Genomic DNA, 27,055 nt, shown 5'->3' on the forward strand with positions numbered 1-27,055 from the left:
ACAACTGCACAATAACTGAGGACAGAGGAATTCTCAGGTTACATATAAGTCAAACAGACATATTGATTTTTCTATAATGTTAGCTCTATCTCTCTCTCAAACACTCACACAGAGAACAAGAAGTACTCTATTGGTTACATTATAACATAATAGGCTTTTAAAGGGATCTTTTGCTGATTGAGTGCTAATTGTAATTATATACAAGAATCCCATTAGCTGTTAAAGGCAATTTCACATTGTTAATAAAGTTTTAGCAATAGTAAGCCATATATAGTGTAAAACATTTGCATATATGAAAACAAATAAATTTAATTTACATAAATAAGATATTTAGTATGTTAGGTTTAGCTAAGAAATAAAACACAATGGGATGTGCTGGTATAGGAAATTAATCAACGACAGAGTGGTGTGATGCAGCCTGACATGAAGCAGAGTTACTGTTAGCACCCTGAAGTTCATTATTTTCCAATAATAGCACACCCCAAACTGTTTTATTACTCTTATACCACAGTGATTTGTCAACACTTACAGTTTGTTAAATTAAAAATTACATCATGTTTATCTGTTTTTTTTAAAAATCTGTTTATAGTTAAATTTAATGTCTACAAAACAAGTTCCTGTTCCCACTTGTTATAGTAGATATTAACAGTCATTCTCTCATCAGTCTCACTTTTTTCTAGAAGTTAATAAGATAAAAAAAAAGCAGCAAATGCTACACTACTGTAAGAGTTGCTGTTATAGAAAATTAATCAACACGTTCTGAACAATCAGATTCTACACTGTGGTGTATACAAGTACATAACTTATATGTCCCACCTTTTCCCCTTATGCCTGCTGCTAGTCTCTTTCATATCTTCTGAATAGCTATTGAATACTCCTCACCCCTTTTACTTTATTCATTCAAAAACATAGGGGGATCTAAACTTTTGCACTAAACTATACAAGCTCAAACCTTTATGCACACTCAAACCTTTACATGCCAAATATTTTCTGCAAACAACCCTATGACTCAAGCTATTATGTATAACAAATGGTCTTTGCAATTCATTTACCCTCTTCCAGGCAGCAGGTAGACTTTAACAAAAGGGTCAGAGTAGCCGTTGTTGTCCCTTGGTGCCAGGTTCCGCGCTTGGAGAACATGAACAATGAGGTTGCCTAGCTGCTTGTCATAATTGATTTGAAGCTACAAAAGCAGGTGAGATATGAGACAAAGCATAGTAAGTGCGACATACTACAATCTCGATACAGTGTTTAAAATCAAAGTAACAGACAAACAGGCTTAAATAACAATCAAAGCTTTACCTGGATCTCTCCTGTGATTGGGTGAGACTGGGTCTTTGCAGCTTCTGAGGTCTAGTCAAAAGTAAAAAGTAGATATGAGTCCATGAATATGTAACGTTTTTCTTTGCTTTTAGTGCTTGTGTGTATTTTATAAAAGCAGGCTGTACATGGTAGACTGTGTTTGTATGTGTGTGTGTGTGTGTGTGCGTGTATGGTCACCTTGCTGTGGCGTTTCTTGCTAACGGAAGGTGAAGCAGGCTGCCCGGGGCTTGGCACAGAGCTGGAAGCTCCTGAAGCCGAGGATTTGTCCAGAGCCGTCAGAGAGGAGGCTGTGGAGCTGGGCGCCTGCTGCTGAGATACCTTTTGCAGCTCTGCAGCTAGCTGCTTTGGGTCAACACCTGGAGAGCGTGGTGGCCGTTCTACACACAGCATGGAGAGAGCTCAGAGGAAAACTATTTATACATACATACATGTCCATTGTTGTCCGAGGAACTGATTTAAAGAAATACGTCACAATCTTATCTAAATCTAAATATATTTTCTAGTTTTATGTTCTGGTTCAATGCACTTCCTATTTTTAACCCTAGATTCCATTCCTTGTTTCTGATTATGGATTAATCTTGTTCAACTTCGCCTACCCATTTTTTCAATCTTCTCTATGAACTCTGAGTACAATTTTTGGATTTGCCCCAATATACTGAGTTTACCTTGTATCCTGCCTTGCACTACACACTGCAATATGTAACAGTGAATATACAGTAGTTTGTACTGACATTGAAAATCTTCAAAACTTAGCAAAATTTAAATAGTCTTATGTACCTGCTTTGGTCTGCTCATGAAGGTCTAAGTGGGAGCCCTCTGAGTCTGAGAGCATGTTCAGATCCCTTATACAAAAGAAATGAGATGAGAAATAGGGTTAAATCTGAAAACCTTACTAATCAGACACTGATGAAAAAATCATAGATGAATCTATATTAAAAACAGACTCTGATACTTACAGTCTGACGCAGAGCTCTGCTTCTGCACACTGCTGACTGACCAATACCTGAACCTCTTCGTAGGTTTTACTAGACAAAGAGATGCCATTCCATTCCAGGACCTGCATTCCTACACATAGAAATGCATACAATCAGTGATACAGCATACGTTGCTTCAAAGAGCAACACCACATCACTCCCTTTGAAAAACCCCTATGACACTGCACACACAAACACACTCAGCAAGGCATAGCAAAAGTTCAGTGCAGGCCACAACAACCTCAAACTCAAACGTGGGCTCCAACTTGGAGCACTTACACAGGTGAAAACGAGTCTTGAGGTAGGCCAGGTAAGCCCTCTTTCTACGCCGCAGTGCTCCCACCCTGCGATAGAGCGTTGGCATTCCTGCAGGGTCATCGCATGACGTAGTTACTGCTCACAGACTTAACACATGCATCCACACAAAGGTGCAGAACAGGAACTGAATGTCCTGTTCACACTTCTTTAACACTATCGTTTTCTGCTTGGCCTTAATGTGTAACATCAAGTCTGTGCGCTGTTGTATCCATGCCGACCACATGCACCTCCAACGCTCACACACAGCGCTGAAACATTTGACATTTGCTACATGGGTGGAATGTGATATACCGGGAATGAGCTCACGCAGAGAGGAGGCAAATGTTATGGCAAAAGGTTAGATTTAATCTTTGCTTTAGGCATGATACTACATGACACAACTACTGAATAACGCATTTTTTTAAAACAATAGATATCACAATGAATTTATAGAAGCTGATTGATGATGTTCCTGAACGTATTTTCTCGTAAAAAATATGCATGAATTTACATACTTAATACAACCATAAATCTAGTCTTGTTAGATTTAGAATTAAAATGTTAGAATTTAAATGCTTATTTTACTTTATTGTTTAATCACGAAAACACCTCAGGCTGTTCTACAATTTTTTCATTATTAAATCTAACAGAAATCCAACAATAATCAGCATTTCAGTAAAATCTAAATAGGAATTAGAATTAATGTGCAAAATTTCATGAATGCAGGTCATTTAGAACCTGAGATTTTTGGTTCTGAAAAAAAAAAAAGGATTTGAAGGAAAACAGATTTAAAAATACACAATGTTTTTTCAGGTGTTTCCAGTTTAGAAAGTGGACTTTATAAGGCTGACATGCATATTATAATGGCACATAACTTTGGCACATCATTTTTTTTTTTAGGGATATACAGTATGACAGGACTAGATTGAGAAGTGAGCAGAGCTTAAAACATTTGAGTTTTGTTAATTTTATTACTATACTTTAAGGAAAGATTTATTTATCAAAAAATCTGAAAAATGATTGACGTGAACAAAATTGTTGTTTCTACCTGTAGTGTCTTACCTGAAGAAAAAAAAACTGAAGTGAAGAAGAACATGTTATTAGGAAATATAAGGGGACAGAAAGAAATAAAAAGACATCACTGAAGCAGAGAATAGACTGAAATAACAACAGAATGATGAGTGGCATCAGTAGCAGAGAAGGCTCCAGACGGCCAGAAAAGGCCCAGCTGTTTGCCCAGGCCTCATAAAAAAGCTCACGCACAGATAGAGACAGTGCTGTGTGATTTCCCTCCCTCTCTCCTTCTACAGGATGCATCTACAGGATGCAGCACAATAGACAAAGCCAAAGCAATCCTAATTTACAGTTCCCTTGTGTGCAATCTTGTGCCAGGAGAAAGGCACATCATTAGTATTCCCTGTCAGCTACAACTGTGATCAATACAGGTTGCAGAATTTACAACGAATAAAACAGCCCACAAGAGTTAATTCCAGGACCAGAAAAGACCTATAAATTTCTAAAATAATGATTCTACCATAAATTTTTACCATCTTAAAAAGTCCTGGATGGCCAGGCAGCTCTGGTACCTTTGACTTATGTGAATGGCAGAGCTGAGCTATGGTACTAAAATTTTAACTATTCAATCTGATAAATCATGCTAACAGACAACTCCTAGACAGCTACATGCTACACTAAACACATGTTCAACTTTGCCTGATTAATTAAGTCTTCGACTTTCTTTCTCTGCTTAGCTGTTTTCATTTCAAAATGTGGATACTCGTTACAAGCTCCTTAGTGTAATGCTTTTCCTTGATAATGCAATTCTCCCAGTCATCTGTGTTGTGACAAGGTAGTATAAATACACTATATTACCAAAAGTATTCGGTCACCTGCCTTGACTCACATATGAACTTAAGTGCCATCCCATTCCTAACCCATAGGGTTCAATATGATGTCGGTCCACCTTTTGCAGCTATTACAGCTTCAACTCTTCTGGGAAGGCTGTCCACAAGGTTGAGGAGTGTGTTTATAGGAATTTTTGACCATTCTTCCAAAAGCGCATTGGTGAGGTCACACACTGATGTTGGCCGAGAAGGCCTGGCTCTCAGTCTCCGCTCTAATTCATCCCAAAGGTGTTCTATCGGGTTCAGGTCAGGACTCTGTGCAGGCCAGTCAAGTTCATCCACACCAGACTCTGTCATCCATGTCTTTATGGACCTTGCTTTGTGCACTGGTGCACAGTCATGTTGGAAGAGGAAGGGGCCCGCTCCAAACTGTTCCCACAAGGTTGGGAGCATGGAATTGTCCAAAATGTTTTGGTATCCTGAAGCATTCAAAGTTCCTTTCACTGGAACTAAGGGGCCAAGCCCAACTCCTGAAAAACAACCCCACACCATAATTCCTCCTCCACCAAATTTCACACTCGGCACAATGCAGTCCGAAATGTACCATTCTCCTGGCAACCTCCAAACCCAGACTCGTCCATCAGATTGCCAGATGGAAAAGCGTGATTCATCACTCCAGAGAACGCGTCTCCACTGCTCTAGAGTCCAGTGGCGGTGTGCTTTACACCACTGCATCCGATGCTTTGCATTGCACTTGGTGATGTGTGGCTTGGATGCAGCTGCTCAGCCATGGAAACCCAATCCATGAAGCTCTCTGCGTACTGTACTTGGGCTAATCTGAAGGTCACATGAAGTTTGGAGCTCTGTAGCAATTGACTGTGAAGAAAGTCGACGACCTCTTTGCACTATGCGCTTCAGCATCCGCTGACCCCTCTCCGTCAGTTTACGTGGCCTACCACTTCGTGGCTGAGTTGCTGTTGTTCCCAAACTCTTCCATTTTATTATGATAAAGCTGACAGTTGACTGTGGGATATTTAGGAGCGAGGAAATTTCACGACTGGATTTGTTGCACAGGTGGCATCCTATGACAGTTCCACACTGGAATTCACTGAGCTCCTGAGAGCGGCCCATTCTTTCACAAATGTTTGTAAAAACAGTCTGCATGCCTAAGTGCTTGATTTTATACACCTGTGGCCAGGCCAAGTGATTAGAACACCTGATTCTGATCATTTGGATGGGTGACCGAATACTTTTGGTAATATAGTGTATAAGGTATAAGTAACCACTTTTGGTAGAAGGCCATTATTTGTGGCAGTAGTGGTCCATAATATGGCAAGAAAGGTTTAACTTAGTAAAGAGAAATAGCTGGCCATCATTACTTATGTCAAGCTGGAAAGTTCTAAATTTCTTAAAGTTCTTCCAAGTACTGTTGCAAAAACCATCAAGTGCTCTGACAATACTGATCCTGTCACAGGACAGGCAGACCTAGTGTTACCTCAGCTGCTGATGATAAGTACATTGGAGATATGAGTCTCAGAATTTGACGATTAATTGCATCTATTAAAGCTAATAGAATAAATGCTTTGCTGAGTTCAAGCAGCTGACAAATTCCAACATGAACTGTTTAGAGGAGACTTCAGGAATCAGGACTTCATGGTAGAAGTCAAGAAGCCACTACTGCAGTCAAGGAGCCGCTAGTGAAGGACACAAATAAGATGAGACAAAAGCAGCTGCCACTGGAACAGTGGAAATCTACCCTTTGATGAGTCCAAGTTTGGCACTTTTGGCAAGACATAGTGAACAGATGGACAAAGAGGTATGATAGTTCGAAGGTGTTTTTCTAGTGGCACTGTCAGTGATTTATTTAAAACTGAAGGCACTTAACCAGCATGGCTACCACAGCATACTGCAGCAACACGCCATGCCATCTGGTTTGTTCTTAATTGGGCCTTCATTTGTTTTTCAACAAGACAAAGATCCGAAGCACACCTCCAGGCTGTGTAAGAGTTATTTATGAATGAAGGAGATTGACAGTATGCTGCAGCGGATGACCTGGCCTACACGGCCACCAGAATTAAGCCCACCTGAAAAGAGTTGGGGTAAACTTACCATGAAAAGATGCTGATCTTGAGCTCTCCTGAAACTGTATAGCCTAGGTGTTTCAAATCCAGCTTAAAAACAAATATTTTACTTGGCTACTCATTTGTAAGAGTTCTGGACAGAGTGAAGGAAAAGGAGCCTACAAGTGCTTAGCATATGTGGCAAATCCTTCAAGACTGCTCAGGTGATTACCTTATGAAGCTAAAGAATGCCAAGAATGATCAAGCAAAGTTGTTGTTTGGGCAAAAGGATTCAATTTTGAAGAATCTAAAATATAAGATGGTTTTTGAATTGTTTAACACTTTTTATGTCATAGAGGTGTTATTTTATAGTTTTGAAAGCTTCGCTATTATTAGAAAAGTTAGAAGATACTGAAAATAAAGAAAAAAAACCCTATGGCTAGGCAAGTCCAAACTTTTGACTGGTAGTGCACACTCTGTCTACTGTACTGTCATCTTTACTCAACATTCTAAATTAAGTGGCTGCAGGGTAGAATCATGAACTACAACATTTGACAAAGCTAAGTTCACATTTACAGGTAATTTTAGAAAGGGTCTTTTTTAGAATATAAAAACTATGGGCTTCTTCATGCATGAGATAAACATCTGTCTTTCTCTGAAACCCACAGTGAAGCTGGGAAGACACATGCCATCACGTAAAAACACAGTTTGACTAGAGACTCTACTGCTGCTTATTCCTGGCTTCATCTATCTTTATACTTCTTCACTTTACGAATGAGTCATTCCTGCTGCCTGGAGGTGACGAATCACCATGCAGATATGGACCTATTTATTTCTTTTTCCAGTCCTCCTCATTCAAACATTACGTCAAACCATGTTTAATGTCACAGGGTTGATCTTTTCTGTGAAGATCTGAGAATTTGAGCAAGTTCAAGGTGCAGCATTTAAACTTTATGATCAATGAAACAAATAAACCCTTCCTTTAAAGCCATACCTTCCACAATTTTTCCAGACTGTTCTGCTGCTCCCCCAGGTAAGACTTTGGCCACGTATGCTCCGATCTCCCCATCACTGCCTGGAACCTCTTTACCCCCGATTATACGGATGCCCAGTCCATTGCCTGCAGGCCCATTGCAAAGACCTTAAATTAAAAGGCATGTCATTTTGACTTTTGAGAACATTTACTAATTGATTAGTAGTATGTAACAAGTTACATGCAAATTAGGACTCAGTATATTCACAATTCAGTTTATTTTAAGTTTTGTAGTTCTAAACTCTGCCATAATTACAATCACAAAAACTATACTTTGGTACTACACTTAAGTATTATATAGGGTTATTTATACTTTACTTGAGTGTTAATGAAATACGTGTACTCTTATTTAATTGAATTTCCAAGGAAAAAAAACTTTTACTCCTTACATTTTTATTTAGATCTTCAAATGACTGTATGTATAGAGCCATCAATAGAATGGGCTCCAACACCTTTTATTAGCATTTTATTTGCATTTCAGTTTAAAGCATCCAATCAAATTCGTTAATGTAGAAAAAATGATTCAAAAAATTCATTCCAATCTGTCATCTGCTGTGATGTACTTAATTTAATCAAAAACAATTTTTAATATTTGAATGCATTTAAAAGTAGCAACTTTTTGACTTTCACTCAAGTACATTTTCTGGCTGGATATTTCCACTCTTAATAAGTAAGACTTTCAGTTTAGTATAATTTCTCAGTATGTTTTACACCCCAATTACATTTTTAGCTTACCATTACCCATCTCAAATGTAGTGCATACAGTGCAACAAATTAGATAGTCACAGAATGATGCGTACATCATGGCTTCCATTTTCATATGCAGAGCCTGTTTGTTAAATGGTACCTAATTATGAGGATAATCCGACATGTGAATTATATTCCCTTTTAGGCTTTGATGACTAATGAAAGAGGAAACGTGCCAACTCACTGGCATGCCATGAAAAATCTGCCCAGTTCCAATATCTAGACATGTATATTGTGCTAACACTCACACCACTCCACCATTTAAGAAAGAAACAAAAGCACAAAAGACTTTAATTGTCTTGTGCAAAGGATTTACATTGTTGACAGACTGTATGATGGACTAATTACAGGCAGAAGAAGATGCTCACAGCAAGCTGGGAAAGACATGAAAGGGTTTTTTGGTACCTATGCTTCAGCGTAAAACATTCCTAACTTTTCATGTTATTTGCATTATAGGCCTGACAGTAGTCTATATTCAGTTATTATACTCATTGTTTCAGCCAGATTCACTTGCCTGACCTCTACATGTAAGCCTCATCTAATTCAGAATGCATCAGCTAATGTCCTTACCCTGAAAAGAAAGCATATTACCACAGTCTTTTTAGCTATGTTGGCTGCCAGTCAATTCTGAATTGACTAAAAATTGTAATGATATGCAGGACATTACATTTCAAGCTCTAAAGAGTATAGCCTAGGTGTTTTTAAATCCAGCTAAAAAATATATATTTAACTTGGCTTCATATATTTAACTTCTATTCATTTGTAATAGTTCTCATAGATTTATAGTCAGCTTATTAGGTATTGTAGATTGTTTCATTAATGTGCATATTAATATAAATGCTTTGTTTTGACTTTCTTATCTTTTTATATATACATTTATGCATATGTATATTGTTAAATAATAAAGGATCATGTTTCCATTAGTGTTTCTCATATCTGCATGTAATGTTCAAATACACTGAGTGTTATCCAGTGAGTACTGACGTTAGTAATTTACCTGACACACTGCGGTCTTTAGGATCCCTTTGTAGCCTTATTCTTGCATGGGAAAATGGGTACTGCTGGGCCTTCATCTGCACCACATCATATAAGCACAGGCAGTTTCACACAGAGACACCTAGTTTCTACAACAGAAACACTGTGACTAGCACTATGTAATGAATTAAGAAACTGCATTCGTATTTTCTGCTCCTTACTGCAGTAGAGGAACAAACAGTGCATGTTCTCTAAAATGTTCTTTTCTCTTATTGTGTCTGTCTCATTCAATATACAGTAGATGTCTGAAATAGTGGATTGCGGTACAAGAACATGTACTGTACATATGTGTTTAATGTGTGTATGTGCTTGAATGTTGAGTCATTCTTCACCTGTCTCCTGTCCAGGCCCTGTCCATCCTCTCGTGGCTTGTCAAACCAGTCAGTCTCCTCCCGACGGAGATGGTATGCTTCAGAAAAATCAGATTAGAATCGACCCTATTAAAAACTACTCGCCAGTTTATAAAAACCCTAGCAATTCTTTCCAGGCATAAGGGTCAAAAATAAACACTGGAGACCGGTGCACTGTACAGATTTTCCAGTCAAGGTACTATTAATCTTGAATTCTCCAAACATGCACACGCAGGATATAGTGCAGTGGAGAATATCCATGGTTTTTATGCCAGTAAAAATGCGGGCATAAGAAATAAACCAAAACTGTAATTGGCAAATTTCGAAATAAGGACAAGTCCTTGTCTAATTCTGCCCAGTGGTAAAGTCGGAGCTGTACTGCTGTCTCAGTAGAATATGGAAGCATACAGTATTTCTCTTCAGGAAAGTTGTAAATATTTTTCTGTACCCTCTATGATCCAGAAACAATCTATTTAGAATTTTTTGACACCCTTGAGCAAAAAAAGAGCAAAAATATAGTATGAATTCAACATTACAAACAATCCTTTCCAGGTAGTGGTAGAAGGTAGTGTACACATGTACTTTTGTGATAACAGATGGAATCAAGAATTCTGCTGAGTACATTTAGGATTTAGCCCAAAACTTTGCCTCTGCCAAGAGGTTACAACTTGGCTGTAGTTTAATCTTTCAACAAAATAATGAACATGAATCTATTGTACATTAAAATCAATGCAGACCGCAAGAAACAGAATTTTGCAGTTGCCCACGTCAGTCTCTGGATTTCAGTTTTGTTATAACTGTGGTCTGAAATGAAAAAAAGACAATCCACATGTGCAAACCTAAGAATATAAAGAAGCTAGAGATGTTCTGCATGGAGGATTGTTCAAGATAGGTGTCTCAAACTTACAGGGGATTTAGCCAAATATAAATTGTGTGAGAGTTAATAATTTTGAAATCAGTCTTTTGTTGGAAAAAAAAACAATAAAACTACACCATTATTATACGCTTTATATATAAATTTTTGCTCTCTTCCCTCAGGGTGCCAATAATTCTGGAGTTGGCTCTATCATGGAGTAAACATAACTACATAACTATAATAGAGTATTAACTGGAATGTAGCATGAAAAACTAAAAAAAAAAAACAAAGATGTTTATGTGATACGTATGTACCAACCTGATCCTTTAGAACTTTCACAGTCAAACGTACCATGATATGAAAATGAAGACTATCTATGGATTTAAGTAAAATATGAAGTCTAATTATTTTAATAAGTTTAAAGATGCTGTATATGTAATGAAGTAACATATTTGTAATGTATTTACCTAATCAAGAAATCTTTACATGTAAATGACTAACAGGTGAGACATTGTTTATACTTTATAGTGTTGGTATTGTAGTCTATTTGGGTTATATTTTGAGAGCGGAACATGCAACAAAAACTGAAACTATATGCATTGATCCACTACTGCACATACAGTATCGTACGCTTATCATACTCCCCATATGTTGTCATGGAGATGAATTTTCAGTCAATACAGTGGACCATGGGCTTATGGGTGATTGGGAGTTGGGTGGTCATGGTACAGTGGGTAGGCTTAGTACTAGGTGTTAGAGGGCGGGTAAATGGTGGGTGTTAGAAGGGAGGGATGGGGGGAGCTGAAAGCTAAGGTGGTCATACTCTACCGTCTGTGACATTTTCATGTGTGTTTCCTGGATCATCTCTGTTCAGACCCACCAGGGATTCACTTAGTGCTGTAACCAAGGCAAATGCATTTACTTCCATATGGAACATATGATGCGTTCATCATATGATATTAAATGTGTGGAAACCAAAATTAAATTAAATATGCATTATCACTGAGTTTGAACAATATTAACTTACAAATAATGTAATTATTGGTGTAGTATATTGTGTAAATGCCATCATTTACCATTTATACATCAATAAATAATGTATATGGAAACAAACAATTATTTATAGCATAAGTATAAGAAAAGCATGGTATGCAGAAGTATGTAGACCCTCATGCAAGCAAGCAAGAAAGTTTATTCACAGACAAAAGGAAAATACATGCAATCCATTTATTGATTATTCTAAGAGCACAAAACATGCATGCAATCAAAAATTAAGTGATAAAAAACTTAGGTCATTTAAACAAAAGTACAACAAAAATCACTGAAAGGACTGTTTTTCCATGTTGTAAAATGGAGCATATGTCTATATTTTCAGATATTAACAGGCTATAAAATGATTGGAAACCTAAACAAAAGTCAAATCTAATAATTCAATAAAACAGGCACAACCGTTCAATAATATAGCTCATAATAACAAACTCTAAGGCCAGCAAATAAAAAAGTGAATGTACTAATAGATTTTTTTTTCCTTTTTGTGAACTCAGAGTTTGTTCTCTGATATGTCCTTTAGGATATGGGCATTTAGGTTTAAATGGGAATTTAATTTTAAATTGTCATACTCACCAACCAATCAGAAAATTGTATTTCCCTGAATCAGGTGTAAGTTCAGGTACCTTCTAGCTGGAATTAATTTTTACATTGATTTTACTTACACTCGATTGACAACATCTATGTTGAGACCCTGAGCCGTGAGATTCAGAAAGTAGTAAGTAAGTAGTTAGTAGCTAACCACAAAAATTAAATCTATCTATGTTGCAATTGCAGAGAGAAGAGAAAAAGTAAAATATGGAGATAGGTAGGAATGGCCAATCTCCATCACAGTTTTGAATTTCTATATGGCATTGTAAATTTCTTTAGTAGCTGATTGCTTATTATGGCGTGTAATTGGCCTGATTTAACAATAAGTATATAAGCCATCTGGCTGTGTGATGTTTTGGCACAGTGGTTGACTGGGGTTTCTTTGTTTACATTAGTGTGAATAATACTACTACTACTACTACTAATTATAATAATAATAATAATTATTATTATTGTTGTTGTTGTTGTTGTTGTGAATTGTTTTCATTAGTGGCTATTTGTTGCGCATTATATCCCTTATTATTATGTATTATGTAAACAATTATCTATTTGTCTTAAAATTATTTTCCAGACTCAGAGATGTCCTAGATCTAAAATGCACCACAGCTGATAGCTAGCCATGGGCAACTGTGACAGCTGAACATTATAGACAGACTTTACATCTGCATATTTTTCTTGGGGTACATCTTATTTCTTAATTTTAAATCTACAATTACTGTGCAGCATTTGTGCCTCTGGGGGTACTTTTTTAATTTAATTTTTTTTGTAACAAATTGCTTTTTTTTCTGCATATTTTGATGCCAACACTTTACTTAGAATAATCTACTCTATGTCCAAAACTAGAATATTAACAGAAGATTATAAATCTAGACCACAAATCCTCTTAGAGTTCTTTGTTCATGCATTTTTATTAAAATACAAATGAATTAAATAGAGTATAATCATTCTATGTAAACTAATTATGGAACAAAGTAGACAGCCAGCAGACATATGAAATATAAAGCATTCATATTTATAACCAAACAAAAATATTAAATGAATAAAAACAGAAAGCAAGGATACTGACAGTCATATACTATTATTGCAACACAACTGATTAATGAAGACTTTTACATAGATACTTAAATGATATTCAGGAAAAGAAAGAGCAGATGGCAGCCAAAGTAAATTCAAGCAAATGAGAAGAATCTGGTATCCTAGCGAAAGGAGATAAAAATTACCTTCACTATCTGACATTGTGCCCTGCAGGTCATCTATGAGCATATAGCTGCGTCCTCTGGTAGGGTCCTCCCTGAGGTGCTGCTGCTGGGGATCCTGAAGAGAGAGACATGACCCAAACTGGTCACGGGAGTCGGCGGATATAGGCGGGAGCGGACCTGCAGATGCCCGTGCCATACCCATCGGCTGACCCACCGGACTCAGTGGGCTCTCTTCCTCAGAGTTTTGTGCCACAATTGGGATTCGCCCACGCCCACCCTGACCAATAGGCAAGCTGGTAGGCTTTGTCCTACCTGATGGCGCCTGATAGGCAGAAGTCTCTGAGGAAGGGTCACCCTCTGATTTGAGCCTCAAGGAGGAGCTAGAGATGTCCCTTTTAATAGACAGATCCAGGCCATACATAGAGGAAGGCCTAGAAGAAGGCCGGGAGCGGCTCCCACTTGGATAAGCAGAGTCCTCTCCCAGAGATGACCTCACCCCAGAACTCAAGTTCAGACTCTGGCCTAAGTTAAGTGAACCGGCCAAATTGACCCCTAGAGTTGAGCCCAGGTACTTCTGCTGCTCTGCAACGTTCTTACGAAGCCCAAAAGTGATCTCATCCTGTAATAATCTGCTTGATCTTGGTGAAGCACTACTAGATCCCAAGTAGCTGCTATAATCTGTGTCTAAAGCCCTACTGTCCTGGATGGAGTATTTTCCAATGTTGCTGGTAGTTTTGTGTTTCTGGTAGAGCATAGATGTTGGAAGCTGTTTGGCTGCCTGCTTCTCTAAGGTTAATCTACTTATGCTGTACTTCTCTGTTTTGGGGAAAGCCCTATAGCCTCCACTAGTTACACCTGTGCTAGGAGTATAGTGATGTGAGAGGCCAGCCAACTGTTCTAAGCTCTCAGTCCCTCCTGTGCTCCTCCTAAACTCCTGCTTCAATTGCTGCTTTAGAAGCTTCAACTCATATGGTTCTTCCATTGGGTCTTCATCATCTTGAGTCTTTACATAGGAATGAAGTCTTGAGGAGGTGCCAAGGTAATCAGTGCCAACATCTGCTGCTGTGCGTCTCAGCAGGCGCTCCGCTTTGGCCAGTTCCCTCTCAGCAATTCCATAACTAGTGGATGAGAGACCAGATGTGCTCTTGGTAAGCTCAGTTGCATCCTCTAGAAGCAGGTAACTTCTGGGTGTTTGGTGATGTTGATCTAAGTCAGCATAGAAAGAGTCCGCAGACACATTGGACATGGGACTTCCTGCCATGCTGCCTCCACGGTCTTCCAGGCCATGCAGATCAAGGTGACTGCCATACTTCCCTCCCAGATAGGATGAATTTTCATAGTTAGTGGAGACTTTGGTGGCATCTAGTTCAGACAGAAGTGCAGCTTGTTGTCTCGCTTTTTGCTGTAGTAGCAGCATCTGGTGGTAGCTCTGCTGCTGTGAAGCAGTGAGAGAGGGCACAGAAGAGTAGATGGATTGGGACTGGTAGGGCTGTTGAGCCTGGTACAGGGACTGCTGATACTGTGGGTAATGGTACTGGGAGTACTTGCCATACTCATATTTAGTCTGTGGTGGAACAAACTCATCTAATTCTGATTGTGGAGCAGTGTGAGGTCTTTCAAGTCCAAGTCCACTCACTTCCTCTCTACCATCATTTCTTCTTGTCTCTCGGATATTGCTCACTTCACTGTCAGACATGTAGTCACGGTCCTCTGCAACACTTTGCAGATATGCCCTTTCCCTCTTCTCTCGTTCCTTAAGCAAAGCATCTTTTCTTCTGTTGATGCCCATCTCCAGATAGCGCAGTTTAGCATCAATCTCTTTCTCCTCCTCATCCAATTCGGCCTGCTTCTTACGAAGTTTAGAGGATTCCCGTTCTACCAGATCCAGTTCACGGTCAATATCCTGCAAGATTTTTGCCCTTGCCATGTTGGAGCTTCGACAAAGTCGGCGACGGGCAGAGGCAGTGCTATATGCCGTTTGGCCAGCATTGGCAGCCTCCTCCTCTGAAGGTGGGTTAGGAAGGGTGCGCTTCACTTTCTTTTGTGTGCCAGTGGGAGTGCTACTTGGAGATCCTTTACCCTGCCAGAGGAAAAAAAGGAATACAAATTATATAATATACCATACATGTAAGAATGATACTATTTTCTTCATATTATGAGCAAAATAATGTGATTTTTTTTAAACTTATTTTTAAGTGAAAAGATAAATATATTCCATGCCTGGATCAATGAAGTGCAAAATATTTTCAAGATCTTGTTAACAATAAATATATAAAGTGATATGTTTGACAACACAATAAGATACTATGAGATTTATAATACTAAAGACTTTTGTATAGGTTTCATCTTTAATCTCAAAACTGGGAACCCATAGAAGACATGCCTTTCATGTATTGCATTTAGTGCAGATATATTTCTATTTCTACTTGATACAGTGTTCTAATTATGTTTTACATTCCAAACCCAAACAACAAACACTGCGTATAGTTTAGTAGAGAGCAAAGATACCACAGTAAAATGCTTCTAGAAAAGTTATATGTACTCTACAGAGTTTTTGTTCTGCAGCATCAGTGAGTTTTTCATAAATGAAACAGGCAAGAAGTAAGCTAATGAAGTAAGCAAGTAAGCAAGTCTTTTTTTTTCATTAGTGTTTCATCAGGAGGGAAATGAGACAAATGTAACATTTTTATATTGGCTATTATATTTTTATAATGACTCAATGAACTCAAATGAAAAGAAAAACAGAAAAGAAATCAAATAATGGAATTAAATTGACAGAATTATCAATAATTAGGAAATAATTAAACACATGTATTACATAAGATTAGCACGATTGATAATAGATACCATACTATGATAATAGATCCCAGAGTATTTTGTTTTGATTTGAAGGTCAAACCTTAAATATTAAATATAAAAAAGTGTACTCACAGAGTAACCCTCAGAAAATTGGAAGTTGGCCGCTCTCTCTTCTGAAGTAGGACTCATAGGTTTTGGGTCAGACAGTGACCTCTGCATGACTTTTGCCCTTGGACTACCAGGAACCACTTTGGATGGATCTGCAGAACATATTTTCTGTGGGCTGGTGTCTCCACTCGATTTTTCATAGGGAACAAATTCAAGGGATTTACTAGGGGACATACAAGGAGATATTGGTGAATAAAGGACTTTGGGGGATTTGGGGGGAATGGGAGAAACCTGCAGACAGGAGGTATCTGTTTTGAGATGTGGAGACTGGTTTATTTCTAAAGGGGTAGGGCGTCTCTTAGGAGAGGAAGCTCTATCAGAGTTAGAAAAATCAACTCTAGTGTCCGTCTGCACAGTTTGTCCTCTAAGCGTTCCTGAGGAATCTGTCTGTACAGAAATTTCTGTAAGTGCCTGCACTGAAACTCCACAACTATCATCAGTACTGTATTTACCAGCTCGTGGCCTGCTACGTCTGCCACGAGTGGGAACTTCCCACTCATCCTGGTCTTCATCATCTGTTTGTACACAACTATCTACACTCTTTTTGGCATTCTTCTTTTTTCTTCCTGCAGAGTAGGCCTTCTCTGTATTGTCTTCTTCATCAGTCTGACAACCACTATCCATCTTTTTGTCTGTCCCCAAAAAATGACCAAGTGTCTGCTCATGGATCTCGCCTGGATACATTTGTCTGTACTTTTGCTCCTCTAGTTGCTTCCTCAGCTGTTCTTGGAGCCTCTGAATCTGTTCCAACTGCTCCTGTTGCTGAGCATATGTCTCTTTTTGCATCATGAGGTGAGCTTGCCTCTCTTCCTCTTGTTGACACAGGATCTGCTGCTTCATGGCCTGTAGCTCCTCTAGCTCTTTCTGAACTAGAAGTTGCTCCTGCTCCCGAAAGCGCTGGATCTCTTGTCTCTCCCATTCTAGTTCCTCAGCAAGACGTTGCTGTTTTATCTTCTCCAACTCAAGAAGCTCACGTTCCATTTGATACTTTTCATCACCTGGAATCATGGGTGAGGAGAGAGCTTCTAGTGATGCTGCTATTGCCTCAAGTGAGGCATCTGTGTAGTCCAGTGATGCTGCTGTGGTTATTGTTTGAGCATGACCACTGGAGAAAATATCCTTAGAAACACTTATTTCCAGGTTCAAAGGCATGTCATCCTGCTCCTCTGCTGTAGTCACAGCAACAGTGGAAAGGAAACTATGTGATCTAGTGAGGGGTTGATTTTGCAGATTTGATAGTGATGGCATTGTGTCACTAGTATGCATGCCTGACAGGGAGTTGTATGTTGTACTGAAAATAGATCCAGGTTGGGTAGTTATAGCATATGTAGAAGGAACTGGTGCTGCTACAGAGGAGTAAACCACACCATTTGAGGATCTCAGAACACTAGAACTTCCAAAGTGAGTTCCAACAGCAGCTGTTATTCTGGCTTGGGAGTACTGTGGGATTGTAACTTCAGTAAATGCCCCTGTAGCTTTGCTTGAGTAGTCCACAGCTTCACCTGTTAAAAGTTCATATTGTACATAAGCTTACACCACGTTTACACCAAGTTTTGGTAAAGACAGAAAGCCAAGCCATGCCTAAATTATTTAAAATGCAAAATGTTTTTTTTTGATAGATTTTGGGAAATGTAAAGCGCATACAGTGGCATACAGAGATACACACCTCAATATATATATAAAAAAAAATTAAAAAGGAAAATACAAGCATGCAAATTCCAAAAAATAAAAAAACATAAAATGGAGCACAATCTAAAATGCAGAAAAAAGTCTCAGATGGGAATGAGCAACGGTAACTCAAAATGGCATCTCTGAGAAAGATCTGCAACATCGCACTGACCTGCTATAGGCATTTTTCCAGATGTAAGATCTACAGCACCCTCCATTTCCCCGTTGTAGTCATACCTATTCTTACTCTTGTACAGAAAGAGGCCAGCTTCTGCCAAATTTGTGTCAGACATGGAGGGCTTGATTCCACCAAGTCCTCTCATGCCATAGGGAGAGCGATCATATTGGTAGTGGTCATCTCTGTAGCCAAAACGATCCTCTGGCAATGGAGCTGAGGGTTGCTGAGTGGCACAGCTACCAGCAAATGGAAGCTTGTACACTACATCACAACATACTGCGCGTCTTCCTGCTGTTAGGTCTACTGGCTTGCCATCATCCTCTGTGATTACTGTTGTAACCACCTCTGAAGAGGACCCATCTACAGACACCATAGTCTGTACTGGCTTAACAGTTGTGAGGTCAACTGCACCAGATACACAAGTTTCCAGGTGAGGTGGAATACCTGTGCTAACACCATTATTTGCAATTGTAGGGGCTGTTGTCACAGGAACAGAATGTATTTTGCCTAAAGTTGTTGAGAGATTGATTGGTTTTTCTGGATGAGAATCAACAGGACGATAAACAATTTGGGAAATGGGTTCAAAGGATTTAGCTGTTGTTAGTTGTAGAGGCACTGAAGTGGCCTGAGAAAGATTATTGTTGACATATGCTATAGTAGCTGTACAAGTGAGGATGGTCATGCTGTCATTTACCACAGACACTGGCAAAGTATCAGTGCTCAAGTTCATTACAGATGACTGGACTGCACTTTGCTGCCGCCCATCAGCCAGGAAAGACTGCTGTTGTGACTCTGATGATGACAGATCTATACCTTTCATACATATCTCTGCATCTATTTTTGGAGCACGCAGATCAACAATCACTCCAGAATGATAAGCATGTCCATTCTGTACTACTAAGGGTTGGGATTTTATATCTCCTGGGACTGCTGGTATCCCAGAGACTCTTGGAGATGGAGGCGGAGGAGGTGTTATTCCATGCAAAACAGACACTGTTGTTCTTTGGACTTCAGTAGTTACTACCTGGACATCAACATTTGGAATTACTGTTGAGGGCTCTGAAGGTGAAATTGCCTCAATGACATGACTCATGCTTGAAATGACATTTTCTGGATCACGTATTTCTTGCCTTTCTATGGGTTCTGTTATTTTTGCAAAAGCTAATGGTACCCTAGTTGTTTGTGGCTGTGGTGGCAGTTGTATTTGTGGTTGTGTCTGAAAATCAAACTGTAAATGAGACTGTTTGCTAGGTGATGGGGGGCCGGAACTTGTTTGGGCTTGGGTTGTCACACCTTCTATGGGTGAACCAGGCTGGGATGGCAGAGTAATAACCACATAAGTATCATATAATGACTTCCCAAACCTAGGAGATGTAGGGGTTTTTATTGGTGATGTAGGCCCTGTTTTAATCTCAGATGCAGGACTCAGATTCAACACACCATCTTCAGTGCTTGTTGGGAGTATGCTTGGTCTTACTGGAGAATAAATGGAAGAAAGTGGTTGGGCACTTGACATGGGTTTTGGAGCTAAGGGTGGCTTGACTGTCTCCCCTGGTCTGTGGCTGAATGTCAGGCCTGCAGGGATTGTGGATGGCTTTGGAGGGACAGGAGGAGGAACATGTGGCTTGTAATTTGGTGCCATAGGTTGTCTCATCTGTGCATTTGGACCTGTAGTTGGTATACCAACTGGAACTGTTCTTTGGGGAACCTGAGGTGGAATCTTTTTGGGATAAATAGCAGGCTTAGGTAGAGTAGGTGGTGGTAGGGGAGGGGGAGCAGGAATGTCTGTTTTTTCCTGAGACACACCTCTACGTAGAACTGGCTTGGGAGGGACAGGTGGGGCAGATGATATTACACTAGGTACTGTTGGGGTGTATTGTGGTACAGTGGGTAAAGGTGATGTAATTGGAACAGAAGGTCTAGAAACTACACTAGGAATCTGAGTAGGTGAGGCATCCACTTGAGTCAAGGCTGAAGACTTTGATAAATCAACAACACCAGGCTGGTCTGCTGGTTCAGCCATGGGAGCCTCTGAGGGCACTGGCTGTGCTGGAGATTCTGCCCTTGATGAAATGGAATCCATAACAGGCTCTGAAGCTGGCTTTGAAGCTGAAAGATCAGTTGTAGTTTCCTGAGATAAATTGACAGCAAATGATGTTGATGTAAAAACTGGAACTTTTTCATCGTCCTGATTTTGATCTACAGTGCTCTCTTCACCAGATTCCTCTTCACCTGAGGAACACTGAGTCACTGTCAGATCCGGTATAGGGAGAATTCTTCTTTGTGGAAAAGTCTCTGTTTTTTCAGAAGTAGTAACCTGTATTTTCTGTGCTCTGTCACTCAAATCAGGAATCGTTTGTGTTGGGCTGGTGCCTGGTGTCAGGACTGCTCTCTGTTTTTTCATAAGTTCCTCATAGGCTTCCTCTGCATTTAACAGTGGTTTCCCATCCTTTCCAAATTGGCCAGAAACACTTGCGGAGAAGGTGTCTTGTCTTGTGTCAGGTGTGTCTCTGGCACAAGAAAAGACACCATCTTCAGTTGTGTCTTTTCTGTGGAATTCTTTCATTGTGTTATCTTCTTTCAGCTGTTGCTCTTTAAGCAACATCTCTCTCTTTATCTGCATCATGTCCTCATAGACTTCATCTGGTGATCTCAGTTTTCTTGATTTTTCTGGTACAGAAATCTTATCTGGTTCTTTCTCTATCTGTGTGTCTTCAACCAGGGACTCATAGGCATAATCTTCAATTAGCATGCCGCCATATAGAGACTCTTTTCCAGGTGGAATGTCCTCTATATTTGGAGATTTTGTTCTGAGCATTATCTCCTCATAAGTGTCATATGAAGTTTGTTTTTCTGTGGTTTCCCTGGATTGCTTTTTAGCATATTGTTCATCTGTTGGAGAATACAAAGAGACAGATGTTGGCAGATGATAGACTTTTTGAACAGCAGCAATCTTCTCTGGAAGAATCTCAAAACCTTCTGGCTCAGATTCCATGCTTGGGGAGAAATCTGAACAGGAGGATCTACGGAATTCCTCCATCTCTGCTTCCTGCCGCTGCTCCTCTGTTGGAGAAGCATCTTCAATTGGTGAAAGGTTGCTTGGTGGAGTCTTTGGTCGTTCTCGCCTTCTCTGTGCTCGAATTTCCTCTTTATCTTTCTTTGATTTTTTACTGGAATTCTTTTGCTTCTCCTGTTCTTTTAGGAGCTCTTCTTCCTCACGCATCTCTTCTTCTTCAGATGAATCTTCAATGGTGGGTAGCATTTGGCCTGGCTGCCGGTGCTTGGCTTTCCTGTGCTGTTTGCCCTCACCACTGCTCTTAATATGGCTTGGGCTGCTGCTATCACTGTCTTCATCAAGAGAAGATAGTGAGGTTGGAGATGTGCCTGGAGTAAAACTAGATGCATGTAAGCTTGAGGAGCCTTCCCCTCTAGACCTGTCATCAGGGGAATCTGTAAGGCTCTCAGGTTCACCATCATCTGAAGCCTGACGAACAGTGGCCACAGTGTTGAGTTCGATTGTTTTGAAATGGCGAATACCAGCACCATTGTCTTCAAAGGTCTGCTCCCTTTTACATAGTTCCTCAATTTTTGCCACAGAAATGATACTTTTGTGGTCTAGCTCATCCTCAGGGTTAATACTACTGTTTTTGACAAGACACCTTGCCTTGCTTGACTCATTCTTCTTGATGTCCTTCTTTACATCTTCTTCTTGTAGTTTATTTTCCTGATCACTTATTTTTCCTTTAGTAAGATTTTCCTCCACAGATGGTGATACATCCTCATGAGCACTTATTGCCACAGTCTCTTTCTTTGCTGACTCTGCACTGTCCCTTCCTATATCTTTTGCTTCACCTGGTTTATTTTCTCTCTCAGCGAGAGGTGAAGATTCTCCCTCACTACTGTCCTCCTCAAAATTCTGTTTAAGCTCTGTTGGGACAAGCAGCTTTTTCCTCTCCTTTTTAGGGCCTACAGCATCATTCTTTTCTTCTTGAACATTTCTATTCCTGTCTTCCTCTGAGGTGAGTTCTGGAGACTCCTCTGGGGACACCTCCAGTTGGCACTCGGTCCTGACTGACTCATTGTGTGATTGATCTTTAGAGGATGTTGTTTGAGCTTCAAGTATTGGAAGAACAGTACTCTCTAACTTGGCCAAATCTGAAGGACTTGTAGGGCTGTACTCTTGACTGACACTGTCTTTGTTATTAGGTTCCTTCAGAAGCTCTTTGCCTTCCACAGGCATAGCAGCATCTTCTTTTTTCTGTGAGAGAGACGAAATTTACAATTTACAATGGAAATCAGAATACAGAATGATGATACAAGAGTAGGTCTACAGCAAATCTAAATTTGTTTTTATCTAACATTTTTCTCTACCAGTTCTTGCTCCACATACAGTTACCTGTCCCAACTTCTCAATATCTTTAGGTTTTATCAAAGGCTTTGTCCCATCTTGATTTTTCTCTTGAGTGCCTGGAGATTGTACTTTCCCAAATGATTTGTCTTTGTCTTGTTTACTAGCTACAGGACATGGAGGGCTGGGTTTTACTACAGAATCTAAGGTACAGAATACATTGTGACTATTAGATTGAATGTTTGGGATTTTTTTAGTAGGTTGTGAGCCAGGTTTTACTTTCTGTTCACCACTAACTATTTCATTTTCTTTATCAGGTATTGGGGAAAAGGAATCTACCTTTTGGGCTTGTGGCACAGACTGTTGCCTATTTGACTTGATTTGTCTTTTTAATTGTATGTTGTCCTTTACATCATCTGCAGGGAATGGAGGTTTTTGTGTTCTCTGGTCTGATAAAACAACCTGTATACGAGACTGTTCTGGAGTATTTCTTGAGGTTGTATCTAAGGTTTGTTTTATTTTTCTGTTTTCAGGCACTGAATTTTCTCTACTCTCAGGAAATTCCTGATCTCCTACTGCATATAGTGAATCATACTTTTCAACCACACACTCATTTTCAGTCTTTTCACTGTCAGTGCTGGATTTCACTGTTTTTCCCTTTGAAACATTTTGCACTTTCTCAGCTTCAGTAAGAGAAGACGACATTTCTGATCTTATGTCATTGTGCTCTAGCTTATCAGTTTTCTCTACTTTTTTAGAGTGCTGCTTGTCATCTACACTTTCTGTTCTAGGGGCAGTTTCTTTTGAGGGCTCCACCACTGGCTGTGTATTCTCTGACAACATGTCCTCTCTTTTGGGAACAGTCATTTGAGAGGATAGACAAACCTCATCTCTTTGGGATATTGCTTTCTCATTTGTGTACTTTTCATGTGTAATCTTTTCTATCTTAAAAACTGTGGGTTTAGGGGTATTATCATAATTTTTGTTGGAAGACACTGGTTCATTTGTGTCTTCCACGTCCTTATTTTGTAGAACTTTTTCCTTTTTAGTATTGTCAATTATGCTTATGTTATTACCTGCTGAAAACTTTTCAAGTTCTTCTCCTTCAGTAGGGCTAGCCTGATTTTGATGTTTTGTTTTTTCTATTCTTACATGTTCTAGTTCATTTTCCAGTGTCTCCTTGGTTTCTTTACCAGCAGTAAATTCAACAGGTACTTTAGGTATAAGGCATTCAACTGCTTGAGTTTGTGGTAAGGCCTCTGCTCCTTTTGCCTCACTCTCAGTAGCACTGACATTATCACCCACTGTCCTTTTATGAGTATTTTTATCAATGTTGGCTAATACAGAGAATGTGCATGAAGTGATGTCCACTGTTTTTATCCATGTATTGTGTGTTATTTCATCTAAAATGTCTTGTGTTGTTTTTAGTTCAGATTTTATCAGCTCACTGGGAGTTGGGAAAGCAGGGTTGGCACATTCTGGTGTTTCAGGAGGAGATTGAGTTTTTTGTGTGCTTTTGTGTGCTTCACATTGTGCTATTGACTCGTGTTCAACTTTAGATTTTCCTCCTGACTGTTTCTCTTCTGCCTGATCAAAATATATTCCCTCTATTTTATTATTCTCAATTTCAGCCCTAACCGAAATTACAAATGGATTTTCAGAGGGAGACATATTCCCTGTTTTTATTTCTACCTCATACTCATTTTCTACAAATTCCCCTTTTGTAATGTCTGGATGTTTAGGGGTACGAGCAAATGGTCTTTTTGCATCCGATCTATTGTTAGGCATTATCTCATCTTTGCCACTAACTAACTGACCAGGGTGTATTGGTTTTACTGGTGTGAAAGACCTTTCCAGATTTTTGGTTGAAACATGACCTATATTAACAACTGTTTCTTTTTCTGTCACCATAATTGGACTAGCAACTAAATCTACCTGGGAGTCATTGTTATTATCTGGTGTAGTTTCTGCACTAGTCTGCATATTGGCCAGTGACGCAAGCTCAGGAGGACATTCCTTGGTTGGATTTTCAGATAAGGAAACCACCTCAGGACCATGATCACATGCCTGATGAGCTTTTTCACTGTTTATAGTTGAAGTAATACCATTCTTCGCTTCAGTAATGTCTTTCAATTTTGCTTTGGTCACCTGTAATCTGTCTAGCCTAATCTCGGCCTTGTTATCAAGTACTGTGGCCTCGCAGGGGTATTTATAAATACTTTCAAATTTTTCTGCAATATTAGAATGATTAGAAGTTGAATCATTCTCTACTGGTTCATGCTGCTCAGGTTCACTTCCCCATCCCTTTTTGTTCTGAGCTTTAGGCTCAGTTTGCTCTACTATTCCACACTGCTTGGCATCTGTCTCCTTAGCATCTGCTATATCCCTCGAGATTATGTCAGCAGGCGGGACAGCAGCTCTGATGGTTTGATCAGGTGGAGTGGATTTCACTGTTGTGTTTTCTAATGCAGTGTCAAGTGTTTGCTCTTTGTTTGACTCAGGTACTACCTGTGTGCTCTCCACTACTGCAAGTTCCTCGTCCTTTTTCACTGCAGCTGACTCTACTACATGCTTAGCATCAGCTGTAACTGAGTCATGCTCAGACTTGTCAGCTGGAGCCTGAGTTACACTAGGGGTCCGAATGAGCGCTTTGGTTGGGGAAGCGGTGACAGTAGGAGCAGGGGCTGAAGGGGATGAGGAGACAGCTCTGGCTGGGGAAGAGGGAGGGGTAGGCTGGGATTTAGCTGGCATCTTTGAAGGAGAAGGTGGAGGTGGCAAATCCCCAAGTTGTCCAGAGAGGGCCCTTTGGGTCTGGCAGTTCAGGCATAGCCATTCATTCTGTAAGACAATGAGCAAATGAACAAAATATGAGTATCATGGCTTATAAGATTATCATGAGGTATGGCACAAAATAAACACTTGATTAATGGGTAAACTGTTGTGTTACTGCTAAGACATTAAATAACGTGCATTTCATATGTCTACACATTTCACAAATCCTTATGATAGTGTCATGATGCCATAATGTCATTGTAGGGACAGACGATAATGACAAAAATATCATATTACGATCATCAGAGAATTCTTGGATTCTATGATCATCTAGGTTTGCTAACAAAATGCCACCAAAATGATTGTATGGCATTTGATGATACTTTTTAATTTATTATTGTATTTAATGACTTAAATTATTTAACACTGAACAGGAAGGGAAATGAAAAAAAGGTAAAAAATGTTAAAAGGTTATAATCTATAAATTCAGTACAAACTTATTCCAATCAGAATTTGTAACTTTTTTAAAAATGTTGACAATATGCATGATATGAAATGAAATATTATCATGGCACAATTTATTGTGATACCAAAATTATATCATCATAGATTCCTTCCTTCCTTCTGAAAAAAATCAGCCGTAACATCCAGTGCTTCAAAAAATTTTCTACCACATATTGCTTGTAAACTACCACAGTGGACAGCTGATTGTTCTGGGGATAGCTTACAGCATAATGACTTAATGCCGGTATTTAGAGACGATTAAACCTGTCAGCAAACAGACTGCAGACTCAATAAAAGAGCTGCTGCCTGCAGTTGTCTATACAGTGCAGGATCTTTTCAGCAGGACTGAATCTTTAGCTCGTGTTGGAACAAGCATTTTAAGTATTTCAGCATAGCATAATTAAGACAAACCTGTAACATAAGATCAGTTCATAATAAAAATTTACTTCTCATGATACTCTTGACATTTCATGAATATTGTTATAGTACAAGCAAGCCACCCAGCTTGTGATTGCTACAAACAGCAAAAAAATATATTATATTCAGAGTCCAAATAGAGCCGTCCTCCCATGAAGCACCTCACTCCAGTGGCTTACGTAAATCCTGAGAGTTTGCTTTCTCACATTTGATTGCTGAAGAGATGAGCTGTGCTATGCTCAGCGTCCCTGTTATTCTCCACTGGTTTAGCTGTAGGACTAAATCTAGATTGAGGAGGCCTGGGATTCCTGTGTCACAGCAGGGGTACTTGCAGAAACTAGTATATCACAGGTAATGCAGAGAAAAACAAGTAAGTACTGGAACCAATATGACTGAATCTGAATTGATACAAAAATTGGAATATTCTTCTCCTCTTCTTCTTCTTCTTCTTCTTCTTATTAATATATAAGTCCAATTAATGTCAACATAATTAAGACACATGTGCAAAGAACAGGAATGAGGTAAATGGGCTGGATATCATTCCTTTTTGTTAGGGATGTAGTTTTAGGCTTGTCAATCAGCACTAGTAACAACAGTCTTCTCCAGAAACTATGAGTGTAATCGAAGCTAATTAGCACTGAATCATAATAATAAGAGTTTCCCTGGTGACAAATTCTTTTTTGGGAGTCAAACTGGTGTCAGTGGTGACACAACAGAGGAAATATCACAAATATGATGCCTTAGTGAGTTTAAATTTCAAAACCAAATTAAGGAATTGTGACACTTCTCCTTTTTTTGCAATAATTCTGTGATACCACAATTTTCCCAAAATTTTGTGGCACAAT

The 27,055-nt window shown here is 39.3% G+C and overlaps 1 protein-coding gene across 12 annotated transcripts in view; it reads right to left on the minus strand.

The window, feature by feature from the left end:
* The window catches only part of pcloa (piccolo presynaptic cytomatrix protein a), a 70,394-nt gene that overhangs the window by 14,215 nt on the left and 29,124 nt on the right, over window positions 1-27,055 (minus strand). For 9 of the 12 annotated variants that reach the window (XM_053241763.1, XM_053241759.1, XM_034313130.2 and 6 more), the window contains exons 4-16: window positions 25,026-25,355; window positions 18,164-22,427; window positions 16,288-17,825; window positions 13,378-15,436; window positions 11,348-11,416; window positions 9,646-9,722; window positions 9,276-9,351; window positions 7,493-7,639; window positions 2,280-2,388; window positions 2,101-2,165; window positions 1,501-1,700; window positions 1,303-1,353; window positions 1,053-1,183 (exon numbers count right to left, since the gene is read on the minus strand). In XM_053241763.1, coding sequence (XP_053097738.1) covers window positions 1,053-1,183; window positions 1,303-1,353; window positions 1,501-1,700; window positions 2,101-2,165; window positions 2,280-2,388; window positions 7,493-7,639; window positions 9,276-9,351; window positions 9,646-9,722; window positions 11,348-11,416; window positions 13,378-15,436; window positions 16,288-17,825; window positions 18,164-22,427; window positions 25,026-25,355 — 9,116 coding nt within the window. The remainder of the gene's footprint in view (window positions 1-1,052; window positions 1,184-1,302; window positions 1,354-1,500; window positions 1,701-2,100; window positions 2,166-2,279; window positions 2,389-7,492; window positions 7,640-9,275; window positions 9,352-9,645; window positions 9,723-11,347; window positions 11,417-13,377; window positions 15,437-16,287; window positions 17,826-18,163; window positions 22,428-25,025; window positions 25,356-27,055) is intronic. The other 3 variants (XM_053241758.1, XM_053241761.1, XM_026922725.3) reach the window with 3 other exon arrangements.

This window comes from Pangasianodon hypophthalmus, chromosome 18 (genome assembly GCF_027358585.1).
Source record: "Pangasianodon hypophthalmus isolate fPanHyp1 chromosome 18, fPanHyp1.pri, whole genome shotgun sequence".
In the NCBI taxonomy this organism is placed as follows: domain Eukaryota; kingdom Metazoa; phylum Chordata; class Actinopteri; order Siluriformes; family Pangasiidae; genus Pangasianodon; species Pangasianodon hypophthalmus.